The following is a 25926-nucleotide window of genomic DNA, read 5'->3' on the forward strand; positions in this document are numbered from 1 at the left end:
ACTACACATATGTGAGTACTTAATTTACAAATCCTTATGTTACTCATCAACATCTTTAGCAAGCATATTACACATACTGTAGCAGAACACTAATGCACTGTTTTTACTTAATGCCACTTACAGAAAAATTACCCCCAGTGCATTTGAAAACAGCAAACAATAGCAGAGAAAAGTACATCCTGAGGACAAAGCTGGTGGTCAGTGGGGGGGCGGGGTAAGGGAAGCCGTGGCTCCCAGTGGCCGTGGCTTCCAGTGGCATGTGGATGAGTTTGCGGGTCAGTGCTGGTCAATAAGACCCCCCATGGCTCTGTCCTAGTCTCTCTCCGACCCGGTCATTCCCTCTCACTACACACACACAAAGAGTCTGTGCTGGCATATGGCCATCTTGCAGTAGACCCATCCTTCACACATCCTTCACACACATCTCCAGCAATCATGCTTGATGAAGATGAGCAGGGTTTTTGTGTGTAGCGTAAATAGCACCATTATGTTGCACGGCCATTATATTTGTATAGCCTCTTTTATCCATTTACAGTAAGTCAGGGGGTTATGTAACTGAAGTTTTCTAAAAATGGACCCCTGTTCTAGTCACCCGTGTTTTTTTGGTGGCTAATGAAAGTTTGTGTTTTTTTTTTGGGGACAGCCCGTGCTGTTGCGTACAGTGAGCCAAGCTGCTGCTCTGACGGCCTGCAGCCCAGCAAAGCAGGCAAAGTGAGCGAGGAGCAGGATGAGCGCAAGAGCCCAGCAGGAATGGACTATGTTCGCAGAAGTGTGCTGGTTGAGGTATGAAGTACACTTTCTCATAGTCTACTAAGTTAATTATGGCAGTAGCAGGTGATATTGTAGAATCGCTGTAGAAGTAACCATGTGTCTCAGATCGAACACTGCCATAGTGTCCTTCCCACTGCTGATACTGCTAACACCCATGCCATAACTTTAACCTACAACACTATAACATGAGTAGAAATACAGAGGGCCCTTTAGAAGCTTCTGCAGTTTTTCCATAAATCCACCATAAATGTTGATCATTTTTTTGTATTTCTGCAGCCTGAGGGTCTGCCCAGAGAGTATACATATAGTGTCTTCTTCTGTCCAAATGGTAAGCCAACTGCCTTTACTCTTATAATTAACATCAATTTCGTTAAGCCTAAAGTTAAAATATAAACTAATGGGACTCCACCAAACACCAAATAGTTACCAAATAATTAAACATTAGCCTTTCCAGAAAACTGACTGCATTTCTCAGTTGATTTCACATACGTGTGACTTGAGTAGCACTGCAAATATACATTCATGATTATAATTTAATTTATAATTTATTAATTTATAAGTTATTTAAAAAGGTTAAGTGCTCAATATATATTTTTATGTTGTAGTTTTATTAATTTTTTTTTTTAATATTTGGGCTACTTAATCGCTTCAATTGTGATAAAAGTGGTAAAATGACTGAAAACCCGTGATTTTTTTTTTTTTATGAAACCAAACAAACCACACATTTCTAGTTTCTGTATTATAATTAATACTAGAATTGTGAACCTATATTTCAAATTGTTACTACACTCACATGTATGGGCTAACCTTGGTATTTATTTACACTGCTAGAAATTGTTTAGACATGTAATCCTAAACTTTATTGCAGAAAGAATCCACATCTCCACACCTAATAAGTATGAATACCAGTACGTGAAGAAGCCATCAAAAGTCACACACATACAGGTATCAGTGAAGACCCACAATGACGCCCACATCGCCCTGGCACCCAGCGCCCACGACAGCACAGAGATGGTGGAGGTGGTGCTGGGCGGCAGGCAGAACTCCCGCTCTTGGATTTCAGTGGGGAAGATGGGCGAGCCTGTGGCCAATGTCCCCACACCAGGCATCCTGTCCTGGGACGAGTTCCGTAGCTTCTGGATCAGCTGGAGGGAAGGCGGTGTGCAGGTAGGAACTTCTTCTCTGGTAAATGGTGAATGGCAGAAGCAGTGTATTAAAACTTGGGCATTTGGATAGATTGAGGGAGGAATGAATGAGTCAGAAATAGAATACAAGATTGTGTTGGGTTGGCTGAGGACTGGCTTTGGGCACTGAATTTAGGAGCGCTGGCCTCGAGCCATAGGATTTCTGGGTGAACTGGCTTGGCACCCAAGCTGGATTTTAATGGTGTACTTGTGTGAGGTCATGCTTGGTTGGCTGATGTCACTGTGAAGGCGCAGTGATCCATGTCCAGTGCCTTGCTCACAGAGGTGACGAGGATTGGTGTTCATTATTGGACCCACACTGCTCACCGTTACGGGCAATTAAACTTAATGTGCACCACATAGCCACCTTTGTTTACCTATAGCCAAAGGTGTATTGGATCACTAAGTGACCTGTTCGCAAAGTAGTTTGATGACATTTGATGGTCCCATTTAGTGCAGTTGTAGATTGTAGTGGAAGCTACAAATTGGTCCTGGGTAAGCTTAAGGTGAAGGAAATACATTAAGCCAAGTCTTGGCTACCTCTATTTACAAGAGCCCAGCGCTCGTAAATTGCATTATTTATCAAACTGCTTTTTAAAGAGAACTTAATTGGCTTCCATTGCGTTATTATTAAATTAAAGTAGAGTCATGCTTGCTTCATTTCCTCTGAATGAGGCCATGCATGTTTCTAACACGGCAGGAACTAATTGCCTCTTAATTTTGCCAGGATGTAACCGGTGTGAAAAATCTGGAACGCATTGTGTTGAGAGGCTTTTAGGTGCTCAGACCCGAACAAATAAAAAACAACTGCATATTTCCTGTCTAGGCTCATTTGTTTAGAGTGATATTACACCATTGTAACATCCTCTTCTCTCTAATAGGTAGGTTATGGCTTGGAACCATCCACTGAGTCGCTGATCATGCAGTGGTCAGGGCCGCTACCAGCTCAGGTACACTACATTGGTTTCTCTACTGGCTGGGGCTCAGTGGGGGAGTTCAAGATATGGCGCAAAGAAGATGCAGATGAGAACCACAACGAGGCCTTTACACTGGGAGTCCCACACAACGTGGTGCCAGGTTCTGAGAGAGCCACTGCCTCTATGATTGGTGAGAAGGGCTCATTTATTTGATTGTTTTTCATAACAAAACAGTATTCCTGCAGTACCACTGAAGTGTCACTGGACTAAACATGAGGTCTCTCTGCTTCTAACATATCTGACTTAAAGTGTCAGACAGTATTATGTTGTTACTAAACTGAAAGCAGAAGCATTTCTGAGTGAAGAAAGGGACAAAATATTATGTTTAATGGAACCAGTGTGCTGGAACGACCATCCCTGTTAAGGGTAATATATTCATATCGCCACCATGTAACACTGGGTAGTCGGGTCTCTTTTCGCAGGAGTTTCACACGTCTTCATGTACTTACATCACATGTACAGCCTCTAAAAAGATCTGGCTCAGTTTTTATTAAACGCAAGCGGCCGATGGAGCAATGGAGACTTCAGAAGGGGAAACTCGGACCTTAGTAGCTGATTCACTAAAAGTAAAAACAAAGTGTGTAGTTAAAGTGAAGTTTCTGACTGAGAAATAGAGACCCCATTACACCCGCCCATTTTAAAAGGATTCTTCCACATGCTCAGTACAATTACCAATTCTCATCAGAGAGGGCCCTAATTCCCAAAATTTACGGACATCGGCTTTAACTAATAATCTAATGAACAAGCCCTTAATAAGACAGAATGGTAATTAGCAGTGAGGCATCTCCTGAAGTATATGCAGGGCAGTGGCACTTCAGGTGATATATTGTGGTATTGCAATTTTGTATATTTCTTTTTTAGCTTAAATAAACTACTTTTAAAATATGTCAGAATGTTGAATTGTCCAGTCCTATTAAAAATTCAATTTTAATGTCTAACAGTTTACATTAAATAATAGATACATTAAATAGTAAGCAAATTGTTAGGGGTCTAAATGCAGTATAATCAAGTGTAACATTTTATTGTGCACAATGTGTCCCAGGTGATGTCATGGGTCCAACTCTCAATAATCTGGACAAACTCCTGCGTCTGCCCTTTGGTTGTGGAGAGCAGAACATGATCCATTTTGCCCCAAATGTCTTTGTGCTCAAGTATCTGCAGAAAACCCGTCAACTCAGCCCAGAGGTGAAGTCAGAAGCCACTGACTACCTTCTACAAGGTACTGCCATGAGATTTTAGAATGATGTCATCTTTATTTAAATAGACAACGCAGTAGATTTGGCTTGTTCTGAATTGTGAATACTGCTGTATGACCATCACTCCCTCAATGTTCCTCCTAGGATATCAGCGACAGTTGACATATAAGAGGCAGGATGGCTCCTACAGTGCTTTTGGAGAGAGAGACTCTTCTGGGAGCATGTGGTGAGTTTCTCACAACATGAAAACTCTCTCTGCGTGCAGTAACCTTTCAACAGCTTTGCCTTTCCAGCGTGTCTGCTGTCCCCGCAGTGTTGCCTGTAGGCACATATCAGTAATATGCTTTTTTATGGAGTCAGTAATGTTCTTTTTTATGGAGGCATGAATTGTTAAAACCCACATTAACAAGACTCATGAGTCCTAATAAGCAACCCAACTCCAGTTATTTGACTCCAGTCATTTGGGACCTGATTTATGTAGTTTGGGGAATTCCTTCAGATAGTTCAGAATAGATGCCTTTAGCCCCCCTGTTGCTAGCTATAGTACTTGTTGCTTGTGCTGTCAGACATGTGGGAGCCTGTAAAGGAAAGGAAATTAGCCTTGGCTATTCACGAGGCTAGAAGTAGGGAACATCTTGTTCGAAGCAATTAGCCTCTTGATCCTCTGCAAACTGGCAAAACACCCCGCTCAATTTTCAGTTGGCGCGCATTACACATGTTCATGTGGGAACCTTGTATTAAGAAGCCTTTTGACTTGGAGAAGACCTTAATTCTGTGGCATTACCTTCAAAGACATTGGCACGAAGCCCTTTTTTGCAAGTGTTGAAGCCTTTGACAAAGCTGTAACCAGCAGTTTATTAATCCATCAAAAAATGTTTATATCTCTGAACAGCCCCGCTTTTGTTTCTGCTTCAGAGTTAATCATTAGCACACATCATTTAAGGCCAGGTTAACAGCAGCCCTAACGCTGGGTTAATACATCCCAGCTTTGGCCAGGCAATAGGACAGGAAATTGCAGCTCCTAATGAAAAAATTGGCCATAATAACACAAGTGAGTATTTAATGTCTCCATCAGGGTTTTGCTGCCCTGGTGATGTGAGGTTCTTCACTACTACTCTGGTCTGATGGAAATTGCACTTATTGGGCTGTAATTAAGCAGAAGCAATTAATCAGAGAGCATTCCTAGCTAGTGCCTGGAGGGCAAGCTTCAGGAGAAGTATAGCAGTGGATTAGCATGCCTTTGTGTGAAGAAAAGTTGTTTGTGTCCTGTGCAGGACCTAGCAACCCATCCTCTGGCATCATTCACATACCTGCCACATCTGGATCCAATAAGAGCCACATGTGGCTGTAACCTGTGTAACTCAGATTCACAACTTCAAAACGGCCCCCCAGAATCATGTAAGGTACTTGCTAACCAGGTTTCAAGAAGAAGAAGAGAACTGTCTTTCAGTCTGCTGTAGCTATGCAAAAATGACTGCAAACATGACACTTGCTTGAGTTTCTTACATACTGTGTCAGAATTAACTTTTGATAACCCTATAAATGCTGAAAACAGCTTATTGGATAATTTCAAAACACAGTATTGTGGTAGCAATGTTAATTTTATCGTTTATAAGCTATAGTAATAAGTAATAAGTAAATAAGCATTTGAACCTATGAAATACCTGTGAGAATCCTGATTAAACAAATAAATCACACTAAACCATATTCAAAATGAGCTTTTAACTACATTTTTAACATTTATATTTTCACAACTGTAAAGCACATAACATCAAATGATTGGTGATTGCAGATTCTTATTATTCAGAAATAAGTTACGATGATTACGATTTTGACTGATTCCAGTTGTGTGCTTAGTTTTTAGTATGTTGTAAGAGTTAGTCTTACACAAAAGTTTGGGCACCCCTAGTCAAGTCTGGTGGAATTGTGTTGCTTGGTGGATACCACTACCACTTTTCCATGTTAGACTAGAAAAGGTGTTTCCAATTCCCCACTTTCCATTCCCTGGTTGGATGAGCACACCATGCTTTACCAAAATAAGTAATTGATTCTCCTAAGTTTTCATACCTGTGTACATCCAAATTCAAGTTAATCTGAATAAGAGTGTCAGCCAAATGTCATAAATGTATCTAAATGCATAATTACTGCTAATTTGCTTCCAGGTTCCAAATTATGTTTAATATGGCATGTTCAAAGGTAATGGAACATTTAAACAGGTCATATTCCCAGTATGTTAAATGCAGAAATAAATAGAAATTGTGCTCTAAAATTGTGATTTAAGATTGTATTATATAAAGAATTTTGTCCGAATATTATAATACAATGTGTGTAGTTTGGCCAGGGATGCCCAAGCTTTTCCATAAATCTCTGTCATAATTGTAATATGTGTCAATAAAATCCCAGTATGGAATTTCATCCACATTGTGCAGCCATAATGTGTATCTTGCCATCTAATAGACTAATGTGCATGTTTTCTAGCATTCCTGTGCCAAAGCCAACCTCATCTTAACTAATCACTGATCAGAGGACCTGAACAAGCCTGAACTGAGGAAGCTGATTCTGTCTCCTTCATTTCCTTGCCCTCTAAATCATGTTTACACTTCCTAGAGCCTCTCCCATGGGCCAAGCCATTATAGCCTCTGACACAGTATTACTTAACATTATAAAAATTCCTTCAGGCCGGAGGCTCCAGCCCTGTTCTTCCTCTTGGGAGAAATAACATCCCGGGCCTGGATATCATACCCTTGTTAATGAGTGGGTGTTTGGCCTGTTCCTGTAGTAACAACCCAAATGTAAGGGGACTGTTTATTTACCAATCTCTCCTTTCACTGAAAAAGCAGCTTGCCTCATCGGTTGGCGGCTCCCAGATGAATGCTGTCATGACATGCCATGTTGCAGTTAAAGTAAATGGGCCCGGGGTTTGCGTGCTGGAATGGGGAGAGGTCGGGATGACTTATGGAGGTGGGAGCACTTGCTGCGCTAAGCTCCTCACCATCGCCTTAAGCTGTTTCAGATTGTGCCTCTGAGCTCATCCTCACTTGCGTCATGAAGTGAAGTCAGGACGCCTTTCGGAGAGAGGGGTACTCCAGGATAGCTGTCAGTTAAAGTATGGAATGCTGCTTTGTTATGCTGGCATGCAGAAACTACTTGATATGGTATCGTTACATTCCGGATTTTCCAGATGGAACAGCTGCTGGTCCTGCAGCACTGATCTTCACATTTATTTCTGGGACAAGAAAAATAAGGAATGTGTTGGAGAGCATCTTCAGCTAAATGTACAACAATGTGCCAAATGTCATGGGGCAGGAACTAGCATTGTTTCCCATGAAAGCTGATGAACGCTGCACTGACCCTAGCGATATGTGTATTAGGTCTATAATTTGAATGAAGACGTGAGTCGCTTGTCTGTTCGTACGGACTGTTTTAGCCAGATACCGCCAGGTGTCTCTCTGTCTTGGGGTGGTAATGCCTTCAGTGAGATTTGGTCAAGGAACGATAAATGTCTGCACAACTTCGAAAATAGAAAATCCCAGCCATCTGGCACCCGTTATCAGGCATCTCTTGAACTCTGATCATTCCCAAAGTTCCCAAGTTCCATGACTTTTGGCTTGTCAGTACATGTCCTATAATTATACTGACACTGAGGCCTTTTTATCAAAACATAATAAAGCAAATATCATGTTCTCTATCATTTTTCACTTCTGCAGGTTGACTGCATTTGTGCTGAAGTCATTTGCACAGTCTCGTGGTTTCATCTTCATTGACCCAGAAGAACTGCAGGCAGCCAAAGCCTGGCTGATCAGCCACCAAAGAGAGGAAGGTTCCTTCCCTGCTATGGGCAGAATACTCAACAAAGACCTGCAGGTACCTAAGTGGAGCTATCCACAGCTATTCTGAAGCATATATTTACAGTACAGGCTTTGGTTAGCTAAAAACAGAACAAGTAGATATATAAGTAAAGCTCTAAGTTGCAGGTACAGTTGAGTTGAGGAAACCCTAGTAGGAATGTTATTTTTACGTATCACTGTGGTGAAAATTAACCTGCGTCTTTCTTTCAAAGGGTGGGATCCATGGAAAGATTTCATTGACAGCCTATGTGGTGACCGCACTCTTGGAGACTGGGATTTCCACTGAGGTGAGTCTGAGATCAGTCTCTTGCCAGATATTTGCAGCCTATGGATTCTGGCCGTACCGAAGTATTCCCTTGTGCATGTCCACAGTTCCCTCTTGCCCTCTTTCCACTTAAAATAACTCAGCAGGCTCTTGGCACAGCCTCTCCAACCTACTCAGGCAAATATTCCCGACTTGTGTTGAGTGCATTCCTGTTAGCTGAGAAGATGGATATTCTGGCTCGATATCAACAGTATTTCTTTCGGCTCTGCGACGGAAATCTAATATGGAACCCTGCTGTCTAAATCAAAAGATTTATGATAAAAGCATGCAGAGACAATGGAATTCTTTGACATTTTCACTCTGCCCACATTTCCTTGTGCCTACTAAAAGTGCATTGAGCTCAACATATCTACATGTTTATAAGCTGTTGAACAGATATGGTAAATTGCTCAGCTAATATGTTAATACACAGTCATATCAATTATTGGATAGCTTTTCTTTCCAGCGGGCTAAGTACTGCCACTATGATCAGGAGATCGCCGGTTCAAATCCTGTCATGTAGCTTGTCATCAGCTGCCGGAGCCCTGAGAGAGCACCATTGGCCTTGTTCTCTCTGGGTGGGTAGATGGCGCTTTCTCCCCACATCACTCCAAAGGCTGATGTCGATCAGCACATGAAGAACCAAGTATCACCATTTTTGTCGATTTTTAGTTTACCACATAATTTGAACAGACAAACTGTCCCTTACACTGTGCCAAAATTTCTTAATGAATAAACCAACAGAAATACTTAAAATGACCTGAAATAAACTTACATTAAAAGTTTAGAATTTTTTTTCTCTCTGTAAAGTGGCTGTTTTGGAGATACAGCTTTTTCATTGAACAGTGACAATATAGACTTATCATACTGTATATATGCCATTGCTCTTTTTCGTATCAGCAATATTTTTTTTATATATTTTCACCCACAAAATGCCTTTATTCTGTGAGAGACTTGAGATTGGCTCAGATCCAGATCCTTCTAACAGTCCTTTGATGCATAAATGTGCCAAACCTGTGAGATGCTCAGAGTTTTGTCCTTCGAAGCGCAAAAGGAATGACTGACTTAGCTTACTTCAAAGACCAAATCCTTCAACTTCAGAATGGCTTAATGATAAGATGACTGTGCAGATTAGCATCAGTGACTGATCAGAGAATATATCCATGAGAAAAAGGATATCTGGAACAGATCAGTGTCAGTGCACCAGTAACAAACAGGTACTGAAAGATGATTAGCGAGTATCTCCGTAATGACCTAATGAGCCTACTCAAGAATTCAGGCTAATTGAAGTCGACACTTTCTCAGTTCTGACAAAAAACAAAAACAAAATACAACACAACTAAAATAAATGTAGGCATTCCTCAGCATGCACAAGATCACTCATCTTGGCAGATGTTTCTAGAGTCAAAGGAAATATTTCCCAGCTTAAACCAATCATAAGTACTAAGACATGTTGGTGTTTCTTGAAATAATGTTTTTCCATTAAGCAAATATATCTTTTTGGACAGGAGGAGAAGCTCGCTGTGTCTAAAGCTAAGGATTTCCTGGAGAGTAATACATACTCTGCAGATGACCCGTACACTACGGCCCTCTCAGCATATGCCCTTGCTCTGCTGCGGAGCCACTATGCCCCCCTGGCCCTGCGACGCCTAAACCACATGGCCATAACCCAAGGTATTCCAACAGCAAATAAGCGCTGATATAAACGGTCTTAATGTAATTCTGAAATTCAAAATACAGTTTTAGACGGTGCATTCCAGTAGTTATGAATCCCATGTGTGTAGATTTTATGGGCTGTCATTTTGAGTAGTTTTAATGGTTGTTATGAGCTGGTGGAAGTAATATAAATAAATTGATTGATGAGATTTGAAACTAAACACTGTTTATTTTTCTCACTTTTTATTTTCACACACCTGTGTGAGCACAGATGGCTTTACTCACTGGAGTCTCACTGGCAGCACTGTGGCTGATGAAGACACATTCATGGGTTTTAATGATGGCCTTTCCCAGTCAGGTATCAATCCAGTCATAATTCCCTGATTTCACCTGATTAAACTACAGACAACATTTCTCCTAAATTCCAAATAAAAATATTGTCATTTATTTGAAAATGAGAAATGGCTGAAATAACAAAAAAGATGCAAAACTTTCAGACCTTAAATAATGCAAAGAAAGAGTTCAGAAATCAATATTTGGTGGAATAACCCTGGTTCTTCTCCACCAGTCTTACATGCTGCTTTTGGATAACTTTATGCCACTCCTGGTGCAAAATTTAAGCAGTTCAGCTTGGTTTAATGACTTGTGATCATCCATCTTCCTCTTGATTGTATTACAGAGGTTTTCAGTTTGGTAAAATTAAAGAAACTCATACATTGCCTTGCGTTTGGTAAAGTGAGGCTTGGATGCAGGTACTTGGCCATGAAAACAGTGAATTTGCCCAGTCGCTTCCACTTTGTTATAATATCACTGACAGTTGACTGTGGAATATTTAGTATTGAGGAAATTTCACAAATGGAAATGTGGTACAGGTGGCATCCTATAACAGTACCACACTGGAATTTACTAAGCTCCTGGGAGTGAGCCATTCTTTCATTAATGATTGTATAAACAGTCTTTATGCCTAGGTGCTTGATTTTATTCGTCTGTGGCAATAGAAGTGATTGAAACTTTTATAATCTAAAGTAAAAAATTAAGAAAAATAAGTTAATATTTATTTCTTTAAAACGTATTATGCCTTAAAATGCATAATAATGCACTTAAATGTAATTATTGATATGCTTGGTTAGTCATAAAAATGCATCCAGTTCATCAGATCATGCATCCAAGTTTTTCATCCATCCTGTTATTCACTGATCTTATTGGATCGAGCTAATCTCAAATAGCTTCTTTTTTGTCAGTGGTCTCAGCAGAGGTGGAGATGACAGCCTATGGCCTACTCACTTATACCCTGATGGGTGATGTAGCGTCTGCTCTTCCTGTAGTCAAATGGTTATCTCAACAAAGGAACGCGCTTGGCGGCTTCTCTTCAACTCAGGTAGCTTTTCTTAATTTACTAGGATTATGACTGGGAACTAAACGGTGTCTCAAACTTTAAACAATCTTTACAATTCTTATATGACAGGATACGTGTGTGGCTCTGCAAGCACTATCGGAATATGCCATCTTGTCGTATGTGGGAGGCGTAAACCTTACCATCTCTTTAGCCTCAACCAATCTGGACTTTCAAGAAACCTTTGAGCTTCAGCGGGATAACAAGAAGATTTTGCAGAAAGCTGTGGTAAATAAATAAATCTCTCATTCTTTGGTAGACCAAATGACTAGAGCTATCATAAAACCAAAATGTTTGATGTATTTAAGGAGATAAGATTGATGACAGTCTATGTCCAGTGTTTGCTAGCATAAAAGATAAAGAAGCAAATCCTTTTACGCCAAAGATGTTTTTGCTCATTGTTTTAATTTATAGTAAAAGTACTTCACCCTACTTTTCGGAGCTTGGGAGTCCATATTTATAGATCAGTCATAAAATGTGTCCCCTCCCATCCCCCACACTAGAAACTAACTAGTAACTACAAGGTTGCTAAAATGGCCATTATGTATTTAAATATCCACATACTGTATAGGTTTATATCTATTTATGAATCAAATGTGATCCATATAATACACATACATATCAAAATTAAACAATTCTATTTATCTTACAAATTGATAGCACCACATGCCATTTGGTTTTAGTTCTTGAACCTATAGCTCCACCCCCAACCTACTTCTGCCCCAACTTTAATTGTACAGAGGCTGTTACAATATATTAAGCCACAAAATGAAAGGAAAAGTGTAATAGAGTGTTTTATTGTCTGAGGGCAACATCATGCCATGGAGGGATAATCAGATTTTTACAGAATTAGTCATTTAATTTAGACAAGATAGTGGCTAGGCATTTTTTATTTGCACCTGCCTCGTTAATTTAAAGCTATAATTTCCATTCTCTCATTCTTGTTCTGCCCTTTCTCTCACCTCCCTTAGATCCCTAGCATTCCCACAGGGTTATTTGTTAGTGCCAAAGGAGAAGGCTGCTGTCTGATGCAGGTACGTCCATCTGTCCTCCTTCCTTGCTGGATTTATTATGTTCTCTCTTGATCAGTGAATTCCTCCTTTGACACGTCCAGGTCCTTTTCCATGACTCATCCAGTGTTAAATGTCCACATTCCTGCATGGGAAATTGCTGGAATCTGGTAAAACTTTGGCTACAAGGTTATGTTTGTTTCTCAGTTACTGACCCCCTGGATATGATGCTGTTTTTTCTGCACCTTGTCCCTTGCTCAGAAAACAAAAGGCTCATTCAGAGCAAGGCTCGAAAAAACAACTTGGCAGTTTACCCCCTTCAGTGTCTGGATGCTGCGGGTACTGATCAGCATGATCGTGATGAAAAATGTGAATCATAAGAGCTCATTCCAGTTCTAGTGCCCAGTAGCAAAAAGGCAAATGTACACTGAAGAGTAATCCCTCACATATATTGCAGTAGAATTGGAAACAAATTGTGTCTAAAAATTTTCATTCATTTTGCTATTTTTTGGGCGGGGGTGTCTGGTCACTTTTTGTGGGGGGTGTCTGGTCACGCGTCTTTACGTACTTACGTCACACGTACAGCCTCTAAAAGAGGATCCGGCTCAGTATTACTGAACACAAGCGGCTGGTGGAGACTTCAGAAGGGTAAACTCAGAGCTCAGTAGCTCATTCTGACTGAACATAACCTGGAATCAGATTCATCCACTTCTCCAATTCTCCATCCAATTCTTCTGCATGCACGGTGCAATTACCCATTCTCACCAGAGAGGGCCCCCAATCCCAAAACTTACGGACATCAGCTTTAATTAAATAGCACTTAAGAGCAATTACAAAAATACATTTATTGATTTTTTTTATGTCCCACCAGACATACCAACAAAGTTAGTATGTAGCTACCTTGGTAGTGCTAGTAATTAATTTACCTCAGTACAGCTATTCTAATCAGGAATTTACTTCAGCAGTGCTACTCCAGTCACATAATTCTTAGCATTGCAATTTCGGTTATGTATTTTGGCTGTATATTTATCCCAACAGTGCTATTTTAGTCATAAGCAAACTTCAACAAAAAAACAAATTTACTCTCAAGTCACATGTGAGTGAAATTGCGGCAGCCAGTCTTTTGGTAAACAAACAAATGCTAATGCTAAGTAACTAGCTAGCTACCCCAGCTAATGTACCACCCTATTTCTGTTTAGTTTGTTTCTTTCAGCTGTTACACAGCCAGTTTGTGAAGGTAGTGAATAGAAACAGTGTGATAAGTGAATCTAAATGCTTTATTTCATTTACTTAATGCGAGTAGAGAGTTAAAATGAACTTAAACTTGTTGTTTGTCAGCTGTTGGCTGGATTTTGTATTTTCCCCTAAGTTGTCAAATATTTAATGCGTCCCTACTTTCCAAAAGAGCCAAAAAAATATGGCTAAAATTAGAAGGCATATTCTTAGATTAACTGGGACATGCCTGTGTGTAATATTTTTGTTTTGGCCTCATAATGCTCATGAGGCTAAGAGGGAACGTTTGTACTGCAGCCTTTAATCACACACAAGGGGGCCACATGGTTGGTGCTTATTACTTTTTGTGTGTGTGTGTCTATGTTTATGTTTATGCATATATGTTAAGTCCTTGTATATTCACTGCATTAACAGTTCAGCCTCCAGTTACCAATATTAATTTTCTCCCATTTCTCTCCAGATCGATGTGACCTACAATGTTCCTGACCCTGTAGCTAAGCCAGCCTTCCAGCTGATGGTGCAGCTCAAGGAACCCAGACAGGAGCGTCACACTCCTCTCTCCTACTCATGGCACTCGTCCTCCCGCTCTCGTTCCCGCGCTGATAACCGTTCAGAACTAAGTCGCACCCGCAGATCCCCTGCCGATGACGAGGACCCTGCTGCCCACCAGGACAATCTGGATTACCGTGTCACACTGGAAGCCTGCACCAGGTATAGCACAGCAATTTGATTCTTTCTTATGAAACATTTCTTTAGTTCATAACCAAAATTTGATCTGTTCACATTAGATTCACATTACAAACTGTATTGGTCAGTTTGTGTTCGATTCTCATTACAAAGCTTCTGCTGTTACTACATTAGCTACAACAGCCTTTAAAAGCCCAAACATAACTTGTAATCGTGAGTTTCACGCACAACCTGATCAGGCATCATTGTTACTTGCCAGTCCAAAATCTATCCCAAACCTGAGAGACAAACAGAACCAGTAAAAGGCAAGAAGAGAGGGATCCAGCATAGAGAGAGAGAATAAATGCTACTGGGTGCACTGTCAAAAACTGAACTTAAAATAGCAAACTAATTGCCTCAACTAACATTAATTTTCTTATGAAAAGTTTATACATCTAAGTGTATAATCTGTTTTAACAAAACTAACAAATTGTAGTTGAATCTTAGTTAAGGCCAAGCCAACTACCCTGCACATGCTTATTTTGACTCTTTAGTTAAACAGGGTCTACAGAGCAATTCTGCAGGGGTTTTTTTTTTACCTGATGTAAGTCATGTTATTTGTGTATTGGGTTTGTCCTCCCATCTCTCACTCATCATTAGGGTGTATTTATTCTCCACAGGTTGCCTTCTCTTGAGATTTTTAAATGCATTATATAATCATTAACTGCCTGACCTCAGTGTTGAAGGCTATAAGGGCAAGTTGCTGAGTGTGACTGTAGGCTGGCTGGGTCCAGCTGGTGCGAGCTTATATGACTGACAATGTGACACATAATGAGATGTAATAGAAATAAATTCCCACTTCCCAGTTGCAAAACAAATTTAAGTTAGTGAGAAGTTTTCATACATATGAAAAATAAATGATCTACACTAAAGATTTCTGAACTGTTGGTGGTTTTCTTCAAAACTTAAAAGTTTGAGTTGGCCTCAAAACTCAAATGTCTATTGCAGTAAGTTACCTTGAAATTTTGTATTTCTTTTTTACAGTGTGGATAATAAATATATAGTTTTATAACTGCAGACTTTTGAGTATGCTCTAAAAAAATTCTGTATGCTCTCTTCATGTTCATAGGTGGCTACATCCAGGCTCATCCAACATGGCCGTCCTAGAGATCCCTCTGCTGTCAGGCTTTCGTGCTGATGTTGAAAGCTTGGAGAAGGTAAGACAAGCATATTTTATCACATGTTTTTGTGTGTTTCTCTGAGAGGATTTATATTTAGGGTGTTTCAGGTGCTTGCAAAAACACACACATTTTGAGGACCCTGAAATGTGTGTCATGTTTTCTTACTCGTTTACTCTCTCTCTTGGTGGGAAATTATGTCATAAAATGTCTCAAACTGAATGGGATTGGCTGTGCTGCCCCAGCCTCATTTTGTTTTTGTGTAAATATTATCACACGGCTGGTTTTATAGCTCTGTATAAAAGCATGTCTGGCTGCCTGCCAGCTCGACCAGAGAATCATGAAGCCTTAGCAGATCCTCCATGGAGCTATAACCCCACAGCGGCAGCCGGGACCAGGTGAGGGTCGGTCAGGGCTTCCCCCTCAAAACCCCCGTCTCTCGCTGGGGTATGGAGCCTAGGAACGTGGGGGGTGGAGAGTTTGATGAGGTGTATGGAGTCCGGGGGTGAGCTAAGGTCACTTCCCCCAGCCCCCAATCAGCTACATGTCCCTCATTACAGCTATGTTATGGGCCCCAGGTCTCTTATCCTCCACGCTAATAAAGCATGGGCTACCAGGGGAGCAGTGTGCTACAATTAGGCTGTGGGCCTTACCACCATGGGACAGCTCCGTTAGCGCTTTCAGCCGCTAACGAGCTGGCTTTACGTGGCCACCTCTGGCTGGCTCCATGTTTATGACACGGACGCTGCTGTTTGCATTCCGACATGTTTATGGGACATGGGTTTACTTACGTAGTCGTGTCTTATTGTACGCTATGTGGGAGAGTATGGGTTGCACAGAGGGTGCAAGCGTACAAGCACATGAATTTACATTTTGTCTTAAATGTAATTTGTATGGAGAAAGAGAAGCAGTAGGTGTGTTTGCCCCTTCCTCTTACGTTTAAGAGTTTGCCCCTCTCCCGCTTCACAGCAGGACACATTTAACACATACACTCACTGGTAAACAGGGACTGATTAATTCATCCTGACTGTTTCATACTCTTGTGTAGAAACTGCAGCCCTTCTGGCTCCAGCTGTATGATTACAACAGGGCGGCCCAGCTAAACCTATCAAGCTGTGAGAATGCCTAAACAAACAGCGATGCTTTCATACACTGCCCTCATACTGTCTCTACCTGTTTAGTTTTATCTGCTATTATAATTTTATATCCCAAATCACAGCCAGTGTTTTGCTCATGCTCAGAGTGGTCATGATTCACAAAAAAATTAAATTCCCATAGTATCAAGCAAATCCAAATTTCTTTAGGTTTACACCTAATGTATCCAGGCAGAACTGTGCTTATGAAATTAGTTCCCCATTACATTAATTAGTCTTTGTCTACTTTGTGGATACTTTTTCCATATAGTGGTGATGTTTCTTTGTAAACACATACCGCTACATCCCTACTTTATGTAAATTGAGAGTCTGAGGTTTACATCAGTGAGCAGTAAAGTGACTCTGCTGAGGTACAGCGTTATACAGGGGTTTCAGTTTAGTTCTCCAACAGTATTAGCATTACCCGCTAAGCGCTAGCAATTCAGCCGTTTAGAGGTGAGTATTATTGGCCCGGCTAACCCCGGCTAGCACTGCTGGAGCAGCCTTAGCATTACCCGCTAACCATGCTTACCATTTGGCCGTTCAGAGGCGAGCATTATCAGCCTGTAGCCGGTGCGTTTACTGTGTTAAAGCTAGCGGTTAGCTGCTAATGCTACAGCCTTAGTGGATATCTGGAAATCTAAGCATACTCTAAATAAAGAGATTCACTGTTCCCACCCAAATGAACAGTTTTCAGAAGAGAAATCTGTGTAGATTTATATCGAGTGCTAGTTTGACTTGTCTGACTCTGTTTTTTTTTTTTTTTTTTTTTATAATTACAGTTTTGTTTACTTTACTTAGCCCTCCAGCGGCCACATCCTTGTTCTTAATAAGTGCCGCCCAAAATGCACCTTATAATCCAGTGCACCTTGTGTATGAAAATAGACGTTTATTGATATTGATAGTTTATTAAAATTTGGTGCGCCTTATAATTCAAAAAATCCTGTGTTAATAAGTGTATTCATTGCATTAAAAGAATACAAGAATAACCATGTGTTTAGTTAGTGTAAACTTTTTTTTATTATTTGTTACTAATATTGCTGACATTGACAATAATTGTGATTATTTGTGACTTCCAGTCAAGTACATATTAGAGTCAAAACACCTGAAGTTAAAATACTTTAATAAGACATTATTTAAATCATAGAGATGGCAGATGAAGTCACTTAGAATTTAAACACGCATCAATTTAACAATCAATAAAATCATGGACCACTGTTTTAAATCATCACTAGTAGCCAACCTGTTTGATAGGGCTATGTATTGTCAAGAACCTGCTGATATGATAAATATGATGATACAAGGTTTAGAATATATATTCTATATTATATATTAAATCTTTATATTAAAAGACTTTAGGAGAACTGTTGTAAATAAAACGCACCATATTTGTAAAATCTACACATCTAAAGCATTTATTAAAAAGCACTGCTGTTTTTCAGAATCACTACAGTATTGCAAAACATAATATTGCAATACTAAAGCGTATTGATGTTTTTTTTTACATTGTTCATGCTGTTGTCTGTGCTTTTATAAACTGCCTGTTCTGTTGCAGCTGTTGATGGATAAACGGGTGGGGCTAAAGAGGTACGAAATGGAGGGTCGTAAAGTCCTTTTCTACTTTGATGAGGTGAGCTTCAGGCCTATTCATGACACACCTAGTTTAACAAGAACTCTCATCTTCTGATTTCAGTGCAGTCCAGCCTTTCTGTTGATGCAGATTTCAGGATCAGTACTTCCGAACACACTGATTTGTTTTTACTTCTTTGTGTTGATTATTTTTCACAGATCCCCAGTCAGTGCATGACCTGTGTAGCCTTTCAGGCTGTGAGGGAGTACATTGTGGGAAAGACCGCGCCAGTGCCAGTCAAAGTCTACGACTATTATGAGCCAGGTAGGGTTTATTTCCAAACATGAAAAGACGTATTCCATAAGACAGCTGCACTGACCGTTTGTGTTTGTGTTTTGTAGCTTTTGAAGCCACTCGCTTCTATAATGTGAGCGAGAGCAGCCCACTGGCACGGGAGTTGTGTGATGGTACTTCATGTAATGAAGTGGAGAGTTCCACCAACCAATGGACAGGTACAGTAACTACTTTGTATCAACCCTACAACCAGAGTTTATAATGTTCTAACCTCGGGTCAGTATGAATGGGCAAAGAAGGAACAAATGGAGGCTGGAGTGGAGGAGGGTCTACATGCAGGATAGCCCTCTTGATGTGAACAGGTTAAAATCATCTTTTTTTGTGCAATACTGAGCAAAATGCTTACAACTAAATATTACATAGTTTTTTTTTCTTATCATATTTTAGCAGTGATTTAATATGTGTGTGAATTACTTGTTGATAGCACATCTGACCACTGAGCCTCCGTACACAGATTTGTTGGTCATCTTCTCTCTGAAGATGGCCTGCTGCCATTCTGAGACACAGAATTAGCACTTTCAATAGAATGTCTATGACCCTTTTTTGATGTACAAATGAGAATTAACCCCTTAACATACCACCATTTTTGTAAATTTTCTGCCTGATGTTACACAGCTATAAGGCTTTCTTTTGAAATATTAAATATAAAGGTTACATGTTTGATAAGAAACATTACTGGAAATCTTTGTCACAATTGTAATACAAAATATTTAAAAATATTAAAGTAAATCTGCAATTGTCAAAATATAATGAATAAAAATAAAATTAATATAAAAATTGGCACTTTCTCTTCACATTTTAAAGGAAATATTTTCTAAATACAAATTCATAATTTCATTGTCCTCCAAATCTTTAATTTCATTTTCTAGTTTTTATGTTAATCATGCAGAATTTGTGGCTGATTCCTCTCAAAATTGATCTGAAATTATGAAGTATATTAATATTAATATAAGAGTACACAATGAACAGACAGCTCCTCCAAGTGTTATTTAGGAGTCTCTAAAGCTCTCAAAGTTTTCAGAATAAAAAATATGTTTTTGTATCACCTTCCCCTATAGCCCGTATACAGGCCAAGGCCTGATAAGGGGTTAAGCTAAATACACCAAAGGTGACCTAAGAGAGATACACAATGACTTGTTGCAGTAGTTCAGTGTTCATAGTCAGGAGGCTTCTGCGAGTTCCAATCACGTTGCGATTTTGAGCAGGCTGAAACATGGGGTATGCTTCTGATTTTACATGTCTATTTCAATAAGGGCACCGCCTCAAAAAGAGAACATTAAGATGAGATAGTGTCTCTTACCCTTCAGGTCCATGTGGTTTTGCTCTTTCCGCTGTGCATTGTTGCTGCATTACAATAACACATTGTTGTTGCATTACAGCAGTGGGGCAGGGAGTTGCAAACGAAACTTTCTATCAACAAGCCCCACTCAACCCTTTGCGTGTCCTGCAGAGCTCTGAGAGTGTTTTTGTTTGTGGCAAAGCACAAGGCACGCTTATTAGAAGTGATCGACGTTGCTACAACAGATACTTAGGTTTTGGGCCCGTCGCTATAGTACTGACCACGTCCTGACCCTGACTTTGATTTGATGTAGAGTTGCTGTGAGAATGGACCTCCAGAAAATCCAGATTGTGCATGTCAAGCTACAGATATGTCAAACAATTCACCTTAATCCACTCTCTACTTGTTTCCCACTTTCTATCTCTTTCCTCCCTCTCTTCTTCCCTCTGTTCACAGGCTTTGTGCAGGGCAGTCAGTGTAATAACGTGTTTGGCTGTCCGGAGGAAGATCGCTATGAGCGCTGCACGTGTTACAGGGATTGTGGGTATGATGGAGAACCAGTATGTGGCTCTGACGGCCAGCTGTACCAAAACCAGTGTCAGTTGGAGGTGTCTGCCTGCAGGAACGGGACACGTATTGAGCAGGTGCCCCTCAGCCAATGCCCTCAGAGTAAGTGATTTTGCACCTTAAACAAGAGTTTTTAGACACTGAGGGATAAAATCTAGCACAGTTTGGTGATGCCCAGTTCCAATATTTCTTGTATTTTTTCTACTAAAAATGAAGTTCTAGCATAGCTAGGAATTATTATGTTGATGGTATAAAGTAAGTCATAAATTCAGCTTACGTTCTTATGTTACACCTTGTTGTCTGTCCAATGTTGTTTTTTTAGATGGATATGTGACTTGGCTTTCTAACCAAAATGTATCACTATAAGATGATTGTTTTTTTTGTCCATTTGTTGATTTTCATTTTCAACTCCAAGCCAAAGCTAAAGATGGAAAAAACACTGACTTCATACATATCCTTGTTGAACAGCAAGAGACAGAGGAAGGGGTGGGGGGGGTAACTGTGTAAATGTGATTAGGAGATGAATAAAATGTGAGATAAATTACCTGAAATGGTTCTGGACTCCTGCCCTTATGCATCTTCAGATTATTTACTGGCACTGGGCAATTTTGCACTACACAATAACTTGTCCTAATCTTCAAACACTTTAATCGCACAGTTTAGTATTTTTCCTGCTGTTCATCTTTATTTTAACTGAGAAAGGACTAGTAATTAGTGGAATTCGTGGAATCGGGTGAATGTGGTTTAAAAGAGTGTCCTATACTGTGACAGTTTTCCTAAAATCTGAAAAAGCACAATATGTATGATATTGCTTACAGTATTGCAGTGTACTTCAGTATATTGAATAGTAACCACTGTGTTGTGATTTATATCAGCTCGCAGGTTCTTGCCACAATGTGTGTGCCCTACGCTTATAGATAGGACACAAAGAGCTAAATGCCTGCAATTACAGCCCTTCCATGTCCAGACAAGCTCAACTTTGTAGATCAAACTCAGCTCATCCTTAAAAGTGGGTTGTGTGTGAGTGTGTGTGAGTGTGTGTGAGTGTGTGTGAGTGTGTGTGAGTGTGTGTGAGTGTGTGTGAGTGTGTGTGAGTGTGTGTGAGTGTGTGAGATGGGTTGGTAGAAACAGCTGTTCAGGTGCAGACTGGTAGTTATACGCAACGCACACACAGATACATATGCACACACTTACCAGTCTATGTTGTATTACAGGGCACCCCAAATGACATGGCACTTTTGTCCAAGGCCTTTAGAAAAAAAAAATGGGAACAGGAAAAAAGAAAAATCCGTGTCACATTCCTTTCCAACGCACAGACCAACAACAAAGGCGCTTTCTTGTTTTACGGAGCGCCGCGGGGACGGAGGGGGGTAGAAGAAAAGGCCGCGCGGGAAATCTGGCAGGCCCTGCCAAGCACTTCTTCCTGTCGGCTGGCTTGAAAGGAGTTGCGGCAGCGCGCTAAGAGTTCCGCTTGTGTTTGTTTGGATTCGTTTGGTGCCCTGCTCCAGTTTTGCGTAAACACAGGCACGAAATCTGGGACTGATCGTGTTCCAGAAGTCAGGTTTGAAGTGTCCAGAGAGGCACTGGAGGTTCTGGAAATTGTTCCTCGGGGGCAGGTTATGGAAGCAAAATTACACCTAAAGCTGAAACTACAGGATGGTGAAATCCTCTCTGAGCATTTTTCTAGCCTTTTCATAACCTGACCTGAGCGACTCATAACAGTTTAATATTCAAGCAAACAGGAAGCAAGTTGCTGGTGTTTTTAGGTTCTGTCTTTCATGATGACACCAGAATTTTGACTTTGGTACTTCAGGGTAGAGGAATCACATTTTGTCCCTGCAATTTTTTTCAAAATCTTACATTACTTAATATGTTATTTAATCATGATTTATTTTGAGGTGTTCTGAAAGTAGGAGTTAATAATTCCTTTGTCTGATTCATGTAACACTTTGTTGTATTTGCTCCTAAAAAGAGTAGATTGATGATAATGTTGAAGCTCCACCTGACTGTAAAAGTGAGAATAGCATCTCTTCCTTTGCTACTCCAGGTTCAGCATGATGCTAACTGCACTATGTACCTTTAGTGGAGCTGCAGCAGACCACTCAGTAGAACTACATAATGCTGCATTACCTGTGTCACACATATAGCACTTGGCTCACTGTTATGAAGACCATATCTGTATTGTTCTGCTGGCTTATTGTTCTGTTGTTCTGAACCTGAGTGTGTATGTATGTGCTCTGCAGTGGAGGTGATTGTTGAAGAGCGAGAGCCGTCTACAGGAGAGGAACCTGAGCAGGCCCCCATACTCATCCCTACAGGTAGAACCTCTCCCGCTATTTACATATTGCTGTCTCTCACTCTTTTCTATAACTCCCTTTTTCTGTCTGTCTTTTTTCTCTGTCTCTCTCTGTCTTCATCTGTCTTTCTCTTGCATACAAGCAGTGCACCCTCCACCCCCATTCCTCTGTCTGCACACCAGCTGCACTCGCCCTGCAGGAGTGTGTCTGTGTGTGTGTGTGTGTGTGTGTGTGTGTCAATCATAGACAGGTGCTGGAGAGCTTAGCCTGCTGAAGTCCAGATTGAAGGGAAGCTTGTGCATGTTGTGTCTTGCGAGGCAGCTGGGGTTAAATGAAGGTATTGGCTCTGTCTCCTTCTGTAGCAGGAAGCAACCTTCCCTCACCTGCAATACACAGATCAGCAGCGCCAGGCAGTGTAGGATTCTAGGTCCACTTTGATCCCAGGCAGTTGGAATTGGGAATTTTATATAATATCACCCATGGTTCTACCAAATTAAAAACCTCTGGAATATAATCAAGACGAAGAAGGATGATTACAAGACATAAAGGCATAAAGTTATCCAAAAGCAGTGTGTTAGACTGTTGGAGGAGAACATGCCAGGTATATTGATTTCTGGTCTCTTAAAACTTTATGAATATGAACTTGTTTCCTTTGCATTGTTTGAGGTCTGAAAGCTCTGCATCTTTTTTGTTGTTTCAGCCATTTCTCATTTTCTGCACATAAATGCTCTAATTGACAATATTTTTATTTGGAATTTGGAAGCAATGTTGTCTGTAGTTTATAGAATAAAACAACAATGTTCATTTTACTCAAACGCATACCTATAAATAGCAAAATAAGAGAAACTGAACTTTTTCCAGTGCTGTAAATATATATGTGTTTGTTTTAGGCCTATATATATATATATTTACCGACCATTCTTAAGATTTCTTCTTCAAAAAGCCAAGTTACACAATTTTCCCAAATATCCAGACATTCATAAGTTTGTTCTTATTTTGGAGGTTTGTTCAATTCATAAGGACAGTGGGATTCATCAGAACTGTTCTCCTGGTATTTCTGGCTCTCATTCTCCCCCTACAGTTGAGAACTGTAATTCACTCTTTAAGCCATCAGTAAAGGACTTACAGAGACAGAAAGAGCTTTGGCATTGGAGTAATATTATAGGATTTTACACAAATTTGTTGTAAGCATTTTTCTGAATGCTTCTTCACCAAAGTTATGTAGTGCCCAGAGTAGCAATGATCAAGGATATTCTCCCTATTAGTCAGTGTACAATCACTTTTATTATTATTTTTTTATCATTTTAAATCATTTTAAAGATTTAAAATTTATTTCTACATAATGTTGCTTTAATTAAAAAACATAATTGTCATTATTCATCCTGATAAAATACATCAACATTGTTAAAAAAAAACTAGTTATGTCCTCTTATGTTGGACAATTGCCATTGAAAAATAACCCATATACTACTAATAAAAATTATAAAAATAAAATATATTTTTATATAAATCATGAATCATGAATCTTTTAAATGGTAGAAATTAGTACTGTAATGATGCTTGTGACTTATATATGTGAGACATAAAATACATATTAATGATCAATTTAAGAAAATACCTTGAATAAAAAAAAATAAAAACTAGAACATAACTTTTAAAACAAGATAATTAGTCTTATAATTTGAGATCTAAGACCTGAATACTTGGCAAGCACAGAACAATTGCAGTATAGTATTAAGCTGAGGTTTGTGGTGTTAGTGGTGCTACTCAAAATAAGCAACAGATTGTGTATTGGCAAGAACCTGGTGATTTTTCTTTTAATATATTGTGATCCTGTAAGCAAAGCATAGTGATTATTCTAAGAATTAATATGATTAAATACACAGTCATATGCATAATTTCTATGTTAAAGAAAAGTTTACTGTTTATGGATTTGACGACAAGTTAAGAGTACAGGGTCTAGCACCACTATGTTTTGAGAATCAATACAGTACTGAAAAACATGCTATTGCTGCAGCACTTCGATATATCGCTATGTTCTATTGCTTTGTGTAAGAAGTGTGCTCAGAACCGATTAGGAAGGCTCCAGCCGGCCTTGCTCTGTGTTGTGTCTGAGCAAGTTAAAGGCGGTGATTTTTGAGCTAGCTCTTAGTGTTCAGCAGCTATGAGCTTAACTCTGTGTGCTCTAGTTCAGTCAGCTCCCACCAGGCGCGGATCTTAAGCCTCTGAATTATAATATTCACACTGAGCTAACGACCCACCTGACAATAGCACGCATTGATGTGTCTCTTGAACTTAATCTTTGGTGGACTAAGGGATCATTACACTGTGTGTGTGTGTGTGTGTGTGTGTGTGTGTCTGTTGAGGTGGTCTGACTTGTGTGGGCTTGCTGTTCTCCTGTGTCGTGCTGCAGCCCTAAGCTAAACCCTACACAGGCCAAACTACACACTCTCCCTTCTTACACACTCAGCAGCTGCTGAAGCATTCTTCCTCCACTGCAATCGTGACCTGTTGCATAAAGGCATCTAGCTTGTCTGCAGCATTTGCTCTGTATGTGCACATAATTGGGAAAGATGCAAATTGTGTCATTTTTGTCAGACGGAATGATTTATGAACCATAAACCAGAAAATAGACAATTACTGTAGGTAATTTAGAGAACACCGTGTTGATATTTATGACTTAGGTTATTTGTATTGTTTTTAACTTTTTTGCTTTGCTTTCTAAATGAAACCAAACCACATATAGACTAAAGTAACATAGACGGGGATTAATGCCTAGTGCTGGATTATGCAGCTCTGTGAATGGATATTGCCTATTGAAAGAGATAATCTATTATAGTCTAGGACTAGGCTTAATCCCTGTCTGGGAAACCAGCCCAAACAGACTAAGGATTAAACACAGTTCTGGCCAAACTAGCATTTTGAATGCAGAGATGTGTGGATGGATGTTCTATCTTACAAGAACTGTGGAAGTACTGTTTGTAAGGTAATTGCTCCCTCTGCCGGCCACATCTAGAACTGCTCTGTGCTGATTTTTGGAACATGATAAACTCTAAGTTTATTGTTAAACATAGGTTTAATGCTCAATTTTTCAAAAATAATGTGGTAACCATTTATTCTAGCACATTAATGGTCCCGCCCTCTTCTGTATACAGTAGTTTAGTGGTTTAAAAGGGTTTTGTTTATGTTCTGCAGTCAGGGACCTTTTTCCAATTTGAAAAATATTCACACAGCCTTCTTGCATATTTCTTTTTGTTTATTTAAACAAATAAACTATGTTCAAATATTGAGCTGTAGAGCTGTGGAGCAG

General features: G+C 39.9%; 1 protein-coding gene across 1 annotated transcript in view; it reads left to right on the forward strand.

Moving 5' to 3' along the window:
• Window positions 1-25926, forward strand: part of cpamd8 (C3 and PZP like alpha-2-macroglobulin domain containing 8) — a 43614-nt gene that overhangs the window by 14707 nt on the left and 2981 nt on the right. The window contains exons 22-41 of the mRNA XM_007233266.4: window positions 644-783; window positions 1048-1099; window positions 1640-1938; window positions 2837-3062; window positions 3975-4151; window positions 4273-4354; window positions 7836-7992; window positions 8189-8263; window positions 9789-9954; window positions 10208-10294; window positions 11178-11314; window positions 11402-11557; window positions 12301-12363; window positions 14033-14283; window positions 15368-15455; window positions 18105-18179; window positions 18338-18443; window positions 18521-18631; window positions 20209-20421; window positions 22563-22637. Coding sequence (XP_007233328.3) covers window positions 644-783; window positions 1048-1099; window positions 1640-1938; window positions 2837-3062; window positions 3975-4151; window positions 4273-4354; window positions 7836-7992; window positions 8189-8263; window positions 9789-9954; window positions 10208-10294; window positions 11178-11314; window positions 11402-11557; window positions 12301-12363; window positions 14033-14283; window positions 15368-15455; window positions 18105-18179; window positions 18338-18443; window positions 18521-18631; window positions 20209-20421; window positions 22563-22637 — 2736 coding nt within the window. The remainder of the gene's footprint in view (window positions 1-643; window positions 784-1047; window positions 1100-1639; window positions 1939-2836; window positions 3063-3974; window positions 4152-4272; window positions 4355-7835; window positions 7993-8188; window positions 8264-9788; window positions 9955-10207; window positions 10295-11177; window positions 11315-11401; window positions 11558-12300; window positions 12364-14032; window positions 14284-15367; window positions 15456-18104; window positions 18180-18337; window positions 18444-18520; window positions 18632-20208; window positions 20422-22562; window positions 22638-25926) is intronic.

This window comes from Astyanax mexicanus, chromosome 16 (assembly GCF_023375975.1).
Source record: "Astyanax mexicanus isolate ESR-SI-001 chromosome 16, AstMex3_surface, whole genome shotgun sequence".
Classification (NCBI taxonomy): Eukaryota; Metazoa; Chordata; class Actinopteri; order Characiformes; family Acestrorhamphidae; genus Astyanax; species Astyanax mexicanus.